Source organism: Monopterus albus, unplaced genomic scaffold (assembly GCF_001952655.1).
Source record: "Monopterus albus unplaced genomic scaffold, M_albus_1.0 scaffold534.1, whole genome shotgun sequence".
Lineage (NCBI taxonomy): Eukaryota > Metazoa > Chordata > Actinopteri > Synbranchiformes > Synbranchidae > Monopterus > Monopterus albus.
This window is the reverse complement of record NW_018128414.1, coordinates 38,539-50,441: the sequence shown is the minus strand read 5'-3', so window position 1 is coordinate 50,441 and position 11,903 is coordinate 38,539. Positions and strand designations below refer to the sequence as shown.

Here is an 11,903-nt window from a genome sequence, read left to right as displayed (position 1 = left end):
CTGAAATATAATCCTCTTCTGCCTCAACATCCTCGTTTGCTTCTGATTTATTAGCTCTTTTCCCTCTTGGAGGCATTTTAATAGTTGTAGAATTTGTTCAAAGACTTGAAAATGTAGAAGATGTGAAAAATCGTAGAACAGACAAGAGGAGCAGTAAAGACGTCTGCTCTCGCTTGCAACCCGGAAGCAATTTCAATAAGTTGGAACTAGATCATGTTTGGTAATTTTACTTATCATTAAATCACTGATCAAATTAGTTGCTGATAAGATTCAGACAAATCAATTTATTGTTTAAGCTCTGTCATGAGGATATTTTATAAACTCCTTTGTTACTGTATGATGAAATTAAAACTAAATGCAGTGTTGTTGTAGTTCCCACCTGTCACCTGCAGAGGTCAGTCAAGTTTAGAGATTCACCTTTAAGGAAAAGTCCCTGAACAACACTCACCTGGTGGCTTTGTAGTGTCCCGTATCTCATCACCTCCAGCCTCAGTCTGTGCGCCGCTGCCGACCTCAGTGGAGGGTCTCGGGGGTAGAGAGGGGGGAGCATGCCAGGTGGCAGTGCTCTTCTCCTGCAGCGGGGCTCCCATGCTGGCCCTGGGGGCGACTAGGGGTCTGGGTGGAAGTCTGGGGCTGTCACTAAGAGGGGAGAGCTTGGGTGGGGGCGGCCTGGGGGCTGGGACAGGGGCAGAGGCAAGGGAGTGGGTAGGGGATGGGAGGGATTCTGTGGCACACTGTGGTTTTGGCACTAACAAGGGTTTTTCAGAGGCTTTGCCAGGCTGGGGTACCAACACTGGAGCAGGTGCCAAAGTACAAGATGGTTCAAAGCCTCGGTGCCACCTGAGTCAGCTGTTGCTGCTGTCACACCATCAGCTTCCCAGAATACCTTGCTGGAAGGTTTGGGGGCACTTAAAAAGGTTTTAGGTTTTGGGGCGATGGCAGGAGGGACTGATTTGGCTGGTTGCCCCTGGAGACGAGGGCGTGGCCGGGGCTCAGGTCTCTTTGTGACCACCAAGTCTCTACTGTTACTATCCCCACAGTTCCCATCAGCCACCTGCTGCTGCTGCTCAAAGGCTTGTATCCTTGCTTTCAGAGTCGCCATGTCCTCCCTGTCCTCTTCCTCGCTCTCTGATTGGCTGTTCCCGCTGCTGTCACCAGGGTGTTCAGGAAAGCCCCAGATGTCAGAGCTGAAGGCCTCAAGCAGCTCCTGCAGGTACTTCCCCTGACTCGCCTCTTGGTTATCAGAGCCACTTTGGGCACGGGCAGCTAATGTGGCCAAACCGTCCTCACGCAGCTTCACCAAAGTCTGAACTTTGACCTCGCTGCTGATTGGCTGCAAACCGAGCTTAGTACGAGGGCGAGGCCTGGGACGCTCCAACAGGACATGAGAGGAAGTGGCAGGAGTCACCGCCACGTCAGCAGCTCCCTGAACCCCAGCTGGAGTCAAAGGTGAACAAAGGTCACAGCACTGAGTGTGTGTGGAGGTGTGTGTGACCGTCTCGGGGAGTGTGTTCGGTACTACGCCGTCACTCTTAAGGGAGGTGCGTGTCGATTGGCTGGTGGTGATGTCATCAAGGTGAGATGATTTGGGAGAGGAGAGAAGTGGCGGCCGTGTCGGTCTCAGCGGTTTTCTCACTGCACAGAAACACACATTATGTTTAATCACAACATTTACTATGAAATAAAAAAATATGATGATTACTTTGAAGAATCCTACTAAAACTACACAAAGGAGCTTTCTCTCACCCGGTGAGTCTTGGGGATCGGGGGCAAATCCTGGGTCAGTCTGGGTGGCGATGGTGGTTGTAGAAACTGGGTGTGATGACAATGAGGAGGAGCAGGAGGAAGAAGAGGGAAGGAGAACCTGCTCCTGTGTCTTCTCCCTGATCACTTCCTCATAGGAAGGAGGAGGCTGACAGAGGGAAACACAACAAAGAATATAAATTCCCAACAAAGATACAACTGGAAGGAGATCAAAGCAGAGCCACCTGCAGGCAATGATTTTCTTTAACACCCAATCTCTCCAGTAAATGTCCCAGGAATCTGATTTAAAGGTTTTGAAGTATCCTATTAACTAATGAATAAACTCAGACAATGACTAATAACCTGTAAGGACTGAGGGATCGTGGGCCCCCAGATCTGTGCAGCAGGAGGAGGGGGAGGTGGGAATCCTCCAGCAGCTCCAGGAAATAAGGATGTGGAGGCCAGCGGCTCTGCAGACAGGATGGTGATCTCTGGGCGCCTAGCAACATGTCACAATAACAGGAAGTCATGAACAGGAGACACACTGAGGTGACAGATACAGATGTGGAAAATTTGATTTAAAGTCACACAAGACATAAATCTGTTCCTCCTGGATTCTATCTTATTGTCTCCACAGTACACAGGACACTCCCACGTGTTGGGTTAATACAGGTCAAATGTCTGCGAGTCCTCATTAAAAGTATCTAACATTTCCTGACTGACAAACTGATTAGAAAAGCATCAACACAACAAAACAGTTTTCCAAAGAAACTCTAGTTTCTCTTGGCCTTGTTGTTGCTTTGTGTTTGAGGACTTTACAGTTATCTGTGATGTTTACAAAAGCAACTGGACAAAATGGCTGAAAGGTCTGACTCGCAGATGTTCTGAACATAATTTCAGTTTCCTGTTGAAAAAGATTTCTCAACATTCACCCACTGGAACAAAAGGATTTGATTTGAACAATGAGGACACTGTGACGCTGTATGTGCACCGCTGCAGACTGATTTAAACTAAAAACTGCAACCTAATCTAGTGATGACAATCCAGCAGGGTCTTACCTCCTGTCTCTGTCCCGGTCCCTCTCTCTGTCTCTGGACGTCTCGGGGACAGAGCTCGGCCTGGAGGAGGCTGAAAAACAGAAAACAGCACAGCGCAGAATTAGTGCCAGCCCCCTGTTGCTTCCACCAGCCAGTCAAATTCACAGGACAGATCTAATCAGTTCTTCCTAATCAGTTTCTTTTTGCAAAGATCCACAGCATCTCGTTTAATCAGTGACAGCACACTGTATATTCTACACTCAACCTTTCAAACACTGCAGGTACATGCTGAAAATCAGCCTGACAGAATCTCAGAGAGAGTTTCTGGGTTCTAATATGTTTCCAGCAGGAAACCCATCAATTTGACTAAAGTGATTTGCAGACCAATGGATTTAAGATCATCTATGCACTGATTTTATGAAGAGGTAAAGGATGAGCACTCACTTCTCTTGATGGCTGCTCTGATGGACGAGAGCGGACCCTGGCTACAGAAAGGGGAGGGGGGCGGGGAGGGGGGCAGGGACAAGAAAAAAAAAATTAAAGATCAGAAGTCACATTATTTCATCCGTCTCCACCTCCTCCCTCTCTTTTCTCCAGTGACAACCATAGCTCAGCCGTCCCACTCAACCCAGTACTGACCACACATGCTATATCACATTCAGGCAGCCGAGGGTCCAGTGCCTTGCTCCAGAGCACCCCGGCATTACATGATAAATCATGCCAGGACAACACCTCAGCTCTTAATTTGAAAGCACTACATCCTCTAACCTCAGAGCAGGAAAGAGGGTAGAAATCACAGGTATGAAACCTCCTAGTGTCCCTGACCAAGGCACTGAGCCTAAAACAACTGACCACGGGGTGTGAACCCCCAGTTACACCATCAAGAGAAGAGGTGCCGTTTTACACACTGGTCAAACCAAATACTGATGCAAGGAGTGAAAAAGCTGCATGACAGGAGGAGAATAGTACTGTTTTATAATGTCATTTATTTTGTTATCACAGAAAATACAGCAAAGTGTCATGATATAGATTTTAGTCCTATGGTACTTTCTTCAAGGAAACAGTTTCGCACTATGAGGTTAACTCAAATGTTGTTTTTCCACCTTTATCAGTCTCCCCAAGCAAAGCATCAACTGAAAGCACATTTGAATAAACTCCCAAAGACAGAGAATTTGGAACATTCCCCAGTATTCCCAGACTGTTGATCAAATTCTGTGACTTCACCTGTCAAAATGTTTCAAAGACGTTCAGAAGCCCTGTGATCAGAGGGAACTCTGAGACCGAGCCAAAGTTTAAGCAGAACAGAAGCTGTTGCAGATCAGCTTAGGAATGAACAGAGCCGACTCACCCAGATGTTGTCCCAAGTCCCTTTCTCTCCGACTCAGTCTGTTTTCAGTCTCTTGCTCTGTCTTTCTGCCACATAGCTGCTAACCATGAGCAGACATCATGACTCACCCCTGACACTGCCCAACACACACTAGCTCGCTGCTTTACTTAAAACCGTGATGGAAAAACACTCTGTTTCTGCCTGTTCACTGAAAAGGGCTGCACAAGACAAACACACGACAACTACGATCTTCAGATGCTGTTTGGACAGTCAGAGGTGTTAACTTAGTGGTTGTTTTGTAGCCGTTGTTTTTTTCTACTTTGTAAACACTGCAGTGTTTGGCAAATGTTGCTTTTCCTCTTGTCCCATTACATCACTCTGGGGTGTGTGCAACTGGTGGTCGAGCAGTTCAACTGCATCCAAACCAGTGGTTGTCCCTTCACAAAAAAGGCTGAATGTCACCAATCATACAAATGAGAATCAATGTCTCCCCACGCACTTCCATACTGTGGCTGTTCACACCGAGTGACAGAAGTAACCGTAAAAATAAAAACAAGGATTTAAATGAGCCCTTTGAGGAGGTTCTGATCTCTAGCAGCGCTAGGGGGTAAATCCCTTAAACGCATCCATGTTAAACCCTGATGTCACAAAGGGAAAAACCTCCAAAACCATAAAGTCATCAGACAAACATAGAAACACTGACTTAACACAACTACGGCCTTAACAGTAAATCCATGGTGGTTACCTACTCTGCCTACTCCCTTTCATACATTCACAGCCCATGCTGTACTCTAGTTATGTGTTTTAAGTATAATACACTCAAACCAAGGCTTGGTTTCCCCATAAACATAAACACATGCAGTCAATAAACCCTGTGACTTCCTCGGCTAGTTGCCATACCAACTGGCCAACGGCCAAAATACTTTCAGGAGCGTGTCAGACCCAGAGAACTGAAGGAGGGAAAGTAGGAAAAGTAGTCCCTGAAAATCCTGAGGAGAGGAGTCCTACACCGGAGCAGAAGCCAGCGTGTTTACTGACGCCGGCGGCAGCAGGTTTGTTCTGTGATACTTCAAATGGCATCAGAGCCACAGACGTAACTGTCATCACAGGCTGAGATCAAAGAGAGCAGAGCTTTCACCTGGATTCAACATCAAACACACCGGCTTGGCCAAAACCCACGCTCTACACCTGGGTCACATTAAATACACAATTCCTGGTTAGAGTTGCTCATCTTAAACAACCAAGTTGGGCAGTGGAGGAAGAGCGGTGACGATGCTCTGGCTTACGTCTGTCAGGGCGACCTGCACACAGAAAGACACTGTGATTCATAGGCCTCTGAATCAGACAGATTCTTATGATCTAAAACTTCTTTACCGTTTTACTTTTTCACCCAAACAGCGTAGAGAGCGGTTTGGCTGAGTTTGTTAAATGGAAAAATAGTTTAAAAGTGAGAAACAGAAAAATCAGCGTAGCCAAACTCAGACACAGTACTGGTACCAGTGTTCACAGATTTCCAAACGATACCTCAACCTCGTGAATGAGCAGCATGGGGCTAAAATCCTCCATCTTTTTCAGAAAACACATTGTCAAGTTCAATGTCATGTAAAAAAAAAGATAACCACAGAAAAGGTCGTAAACTTTATCAGAAAATGCTTTTGTGATTACAAACAACTCTGTGCCACACAGGAAGTGATGCGTTGTGTGTGTACAGTTTGTTTGGAATACACAGCAGAAGAAGAAGAAACGGTGATCACACAGAAAACTGTGCCACCTACAGAGACTAAAAAAGAAAATCCAAAGAGGACATCACAGGTACTGACCACGCTGATTGACAGGTGGCGTGCAATGCAGAAACATCACAGTAATGAGCACTAAGCAACAAAAATGAAAAATGAAAAAACAACAATCACATTTTGAAGCAGAACAAAAAGGAGAGACAAAGACAAAGCAGATTCTCTCTCTCCAAAGCAGAGCTGGGCTTTTCCCCCATTTCCTACCTCCTCTCCTTCTCTTCACACTTCTGTGGCATCCAGAGAGACTAAATGTTGACGTGGCTGGAAAATATTCTGCCAACACTTCTTCCCTTTGCTACTTTCCTTCCTATTCTACTTTTCAAAACTCTAAATCTGTGTTTTCTCAGTTCTGTCCACCTCTTCTCGCCTGTCCCTCCTTCTGTAAAACTCCAAATGGACCGCCCGTCTGTTCTGGCCAGCCTCCTGATTGGCGGAGATCCTCCAGGAAGTGAGGCTGTGATTGGGTGCTGTGGGATTCTGCTGGAGTCATCAGGAGTTTTAACACTTCCAGATGTTCATCCTGCAGCTTGCCGGTTGAGCTTTGTACTGCAGCTACGTTCAAACATGCAGATGCACACTGCAGCAAATTCTCCTCAGCGCTCGTCATCTGTTTGGTTTCTTGGGTTCAGACGTCACTGGTCCCAGACCGGATGTTTATCTCCAGGAGCCTACAGCATGGTTGACCATCCCAGTGATAGCAGGCTGGCCGTACTTAACAGCTGTTAGGAGTATTTTCTTTGACTCTCTACACTCTTCACACTGTTTTCAGGTTATAAACTAGCTGCCTGGCAACAAACAACAGATAGACACAACAATAAGCAGCGTTAGCAGCTAGTTAGCGACTAGGGCCTGATTAATCGGTCCATCATTAGACACTCACATGGGACATTTACCGCCCATCATGTTTACAGACAAGCGTGTGGTTAAAAAGGGGATGACTTTCTAGCGGGCACATCTCAAAGCTTTTCCAATCAGTCTGGAGACATTTAATTGTTTATCTTTCTAATACAAAAAAGCAAAAAACCTGCTGCTTGAGTTGAGATGTAACTCTTGATGAAGCTGCATAAGGAGAAGCTAAAGACAAACACAGTGGAAACAACTAATTTCAGATGCCAGAAAATTAATGGCAGATTGCATTTAAGCCCAGAACACAGGAATGCTGCATGCACACGTGCACACACACACACACGTGCAGTAGCTGTGAGACAATCTGTTGCTGTTTGTCACTAACCAGTAAAATTTTCTCCATGCTGCAAAATATTTTGAAGAATCTAAATTCGTTTAGGTAAACACAAATGATGAAGCCCACATCTGATGCAAATTCCTCAGCTCACAACGATCACGTTTGGTTTTCATTACACTACAAAGGCTGATTTAACTCTGAGCAGCAAATACTGTGCCTGTGTTTTTACGTGATTAAGTTGTTAACAGTAGTGAATATGGGCTGCAAACCATGACGAGGCCAATTTATTCACCGCTCTCTGTAAGAAACAACAAATGTACACTTTTGTCATGTTTTAAACCTGTGCTTATAAGCAATGTGGACGTTTTCTCTTTCACTCAGCTCCTACTGCTGCAGTGTTTCTGCCAGATTAAAGGCCACCTGTTGTCACCTGTCAGTGCAATTTAACTTCCTATTTCTTCTTCTGTTTATTCCAAACTGTTTGGAAACTAAAAAAAGAGTGTTCTCTTTGGCAGAGAACAACAGATGAGCACAGGAAACATCCTAAAGTGTTTCCGAATCTGCTCTGTGTTGGAGGAATAACAGTCCCGCCCCACCTTCTGATGTCTGATTTGATTCCCTGCCACACTCTGTTTTTGTTCATCTCTGACTTGTTGTTTAAAGACTAGTCTCTTGAGAAGCTCAACAGTTAAAATTTAACCCCACTGTGAGGTGAGGTTAAATGATTAACATGTTAAAAAGTATTTCCATGGTTTTCTGCAATGCCACTGATGTAGGCTAAACTCAAGTACACAGCCACAGAAAGTCCAGACATTTTAAATTACACCTTGTGTTTCCCCGAATAAGACAAAGACTTGCACATAAAGCTAATGACTGTAAGTCTCAGCACCAGCCTGCACCACTACAGTCAACTGGGAATGTTTCAGTGAGGGTGTGGGTGCATATTTGTCTCTGCATGTGTGAACTTCACCCCAAATGATGATATGCTCACATGCTGATACAAAAATTTATGGCTTTGGGTTGATGTAGGTTACACCCACGGGATGTTCTGCCTGCACTTTGACTCTCTTATCAGCTGTTTAAGAATAAACCTTAAAGGAAGTAGTCAATTCCATCTTTTTGTTGTCCTTCATTATCAACTATTCTCCCACAACAGGCAACTCATTCAGTCCCCACACTGTGAGAAACTGACTTTAAAGCACATATGTGATTAAAAATCACAGAATCTACACAACTGAGAAGCCAGAACAGTGAGTGTTTGACATTTTACTTAAAATACTGACTGATTGATCGGTTAATTATCAGAGCTGAAAGGAATAATCTGAAAAATCATCTGCTACTGTTTGTATAACTGATTAATTGTTTCAGTCATTTTCAAGCACAATTCCTGAGAAGACTCCAACAGGATGCCTGTTTTTGAGCTCTACAATGTGATGGCCTGCTGCTTATCTTTGTCATTAATGAGATTAAACTGAATACCTGCTGCTTTTTGTACTTTTACTTGAACAAAACATCTGAAGAGGTCACCTTGGGAAAGCTGTGATGAATATTTTAATCATTAAAACAGTTGGCAGACTGATCAGTGATGAAAACAGCCATGTATTGCAACCAGTTAATTTTCTGTCCGCTTGTTAATGATACCTGCTATAAACTACTTGTTGGCTTCATCATATTTGATTAAATCAGTAAGTTACTGATACTTTTAGTACTGCCTGTACTGTGCACTTGTACAAATACTTGCAGCCCTATGAGAGATTTCACAGGGATACTACAAATACCACAGACCTGGAAGACTCCGGAGGAGGACTGAAGATCCCACAGTAGCTGAAAACACCACAAACTCAATGAAAACACCACAAACTCAATGAAAACACCACAAACTCAATGAAAACACCACAACACAATAGTGCAGCTCCACATTAATTAGCCTATAAGAAGAAGTGACCTAGCTCCTATCTGTCCGTCTATAGCTGCACCTTAAGTCTTTATTTTCACCCTAAGCTTGACAATTGAACTGTCACACAGATATCGACTGTTTCAATCGATATCAGATGGAATCCGTTTAAAACGAGCTGCGTTAATGTTTTCGCTCCTTTACCTCCGGAGCTGTTTGGCTGTCGTCGGGCCACTTGTTCCCGGGTGTCCCTCGTCACGTCCTCCTGTTCTTCAGACCGTGCCTCGGCCATCTCTCCCCCGTTCTTTCTTTCCTTCTTTGTGCTTTACTGTCCTCTTGTCTGCCTGGGGCAAAACGGAGACAGCATTATTCCCCCTCCCGTTGTTGTGTTGTCGCTAACACCCACCACAACAACTCGGGACAAGTTCACCTCAACACAACGTTGTACGTCGAAACGTCCTCCCGGGTTACTTCAACACTTGGGCTCGGTGTTCGGCGGCTCCGGAGGTGCGAAACTGTTCAAATGTCTTGTAGTCCTAAGACCAGTACTGCCGCTGCGTTGGGTTTCGGTTAAAGACTTTCTCCAAGCTTCCCTGTGGCCCCGGTCGCGAGCTCACCATACAGAGCGGCGCTGCACGCGCTGCGCTCCGGCTGAGTGACGTCACCAACTGAAAAAAATGGAGGACAAAACAATGAGCTGACAAAACTGATGTGGCTCCTTGTGCTGAAGTGTGGAATGAGGACGTAGATCCAGAGAGGTGGTCCGTGATGGCACAGACCCGGGTCCTACCTGAGGAAGAAGGTGACAGGTAGCAGCAGGGATGGATTACCGGTTTGACTACTGTCCACAGGCCCAGGGGCCCCTAAACCCTCAGACCCCCAGACCCCTGTCTCTGTTTGACTTGTGTTAACACTTCTTGTTGGTCAGGTGTTCAAATAAGCTGAAAAAGACATAAAGCAACCACAAAGAAAGAGAAAATGACAACAAATATACAGAGTGATTGCAAAGATGTGCAACATGACCACAAAGACACTCAAATCTAAACTATTTCCTGACAATCCATCCAATTGATGTAGAGCTACAGCATCACATGACCACAAAGACACTCAAATCTAAGCTATTTCCTGGCAATCCATCCAATAGATGTAGAGCTACAGCATTTCAGGCAGGACCAAAATGGTAGACCAACTGAGAGACTAGCATCAGAGTGACGTCACTAGTGTGGCTAAAAATGCAAAATATATAAAGCATACAATCAAAGATGATTACAACAGGATGTGACTGTATGCACACATTGTGTTGACACTGAGCCTCCCTGTATGCCGAGCTTCCTTTACAGACAATAAAAGTGACCCAAAATAAAATGAAAAACACAATAAAACAGGTAAAATCATGAATGACGAGCACGGCAGAGAGAGAGAGAGAGACAGAGGCAGACTGACCGTGTTGCACACACTGCAAAGTGGAACAAGTAGGAATGTAAACAGGTGCTGACAGGTCCAGACTAGCAGCAGCTAGTGGCACCGAGGCCAGTGGGTTTTCACTTCGGTTTCATTTATGGCATCAGATCAGTCAGAAAGAAACGTGTTAGTCCTTCATGTTGGAATCCAAAGATTTCCTCACCCATTATATTCTTGTTTCACTCACTTTATACTCTTTGTCCACCACATTTCAGAGGGAACTATAGCTCTACCTATTTTCCAAAGAGGGTTTCCCAAGACAAATGTTCAATAAATTCATGAAATATTTAGTTTTGCTTTATGCAATGTTATTTATAGCAGCAGCATCCAGACACTGTTAACATAACAATGTCACAACTTGAGATCAATTTAACTGCAATTTGAATGACTTTACTTAACGTGTTCATTTTAACAGCATGACTTTACTATGAAGATTGTATTTATAAAGAATATGATTGATCACTTTGAGCCAGAGAGTAAATGAAAGACTCTCCCTTTAAGACAAACTATAATCTGATTTATTGTAGGATTTGTGCTGTAAAAGATCATTTATCCTGCCAAAATAAATTGTCAAATTACATCTGAGCCTTCTCTTTCACTAAAAATGTAAGAATATCTTCCTTTTAAAAAGGTTTGGTAGCGGGCACAAGATGTGTGGACACGTTTATTCTCAGTCTCTGTAATATACTAAAGTTATGGTTCACAGCATCATCACATATAAACACGTATTAAACAGATTTACTTCCTCCAGCAGATGGATGTGGCAGCGTTCCTCTAGAGTTAAACTGTGCACATACATCATTCTGCAGAGTAAAGCACAAAGTGAAGTAACAGTGAACATGACACAGCTGTAGTTCCATTGTTCTGCCACCAGAGAGCAGCACTGACCTCTATCCAAACTAGCAGGTGACAGAAGCACCAAGCATCTAATTAGGATGATGATAATATAATAATTAGATTATTATTAGCATCTCACAGTGGGTTCACAGTGAAGCAGCTGCTGAGGGTGGTGGGTGGGTTCCTCTGTCCCATTAACACATCCTCGTTAACAGCATCACTTAGTGGGGAATATACAGTGTACTTTTATTTTCATGCATTTTAATAAATACAGTTCTCAAAACAAACCAGCAGCAGTATTCTCATAAACACAAAACGTGTTACTTGTATCAGTACTTTATTTTGAACACTGATAGATTTTCCTAAACATGATTGTTTTACACATTTTTAAATTCATCAAGTTCCATAAATTCAGCCCCTTAACAGAGATATATTCAGATTTGTTCAAGCTCTGCTTTTCTTTAACATGGTCATTTTCTCTCTTTTACATTCTTTAATATCCATCAGTCTAGAATACGTGTTGTGAGTTAAACCGGAAAAGTTACATGGATTAATGCAAATCAGGCACAATCCTCCTGTCTACAACACTACAGTATGCAATGTGCTAGTCTGCATCACGCACTCTTTC

At 44.0% G+C, this 11,903-nt stretch overlaps 1 protein-coding gene across 1 annotated transcript in view; it reads right to left on the bottom strand.

The window, feature by feature from the left end:
* The window catches only part of LOC109953031 (SH3 domain-containing protein 19-like), a 30,328-nt gene that overhangs the window by 12,689 nt on the left and 5,736 nt on the right, over positions 1–11,903 (bottom strand). Inside the window, 10 exon segments of the mRNA XM_020588376.1 lie at positions 449–824; positions 827–1,635; positions 1,747–1,912; positions 2,107–2,242; positions 2,802–2,871; positions 3,225–3,267; positions 5,374–5,408; positions 9,182–9,321; positions 9,408–9,645; positions 9,768–9,918. Coding sequence (XP_020444032.1) covers positions 449–824; positions 827–1,635; positions 1,747–1,912; positions 2,107–2,242; positions 2,802–2,871; positions 3,225–3,267; positions 5,374–5,408; positions 9,182–9,269 — 1,723 coding nt within the window. The 5' untranslated portion in view covers positions 9,270–9,321; positions 9,408–9,645; positions 9,768–9,918.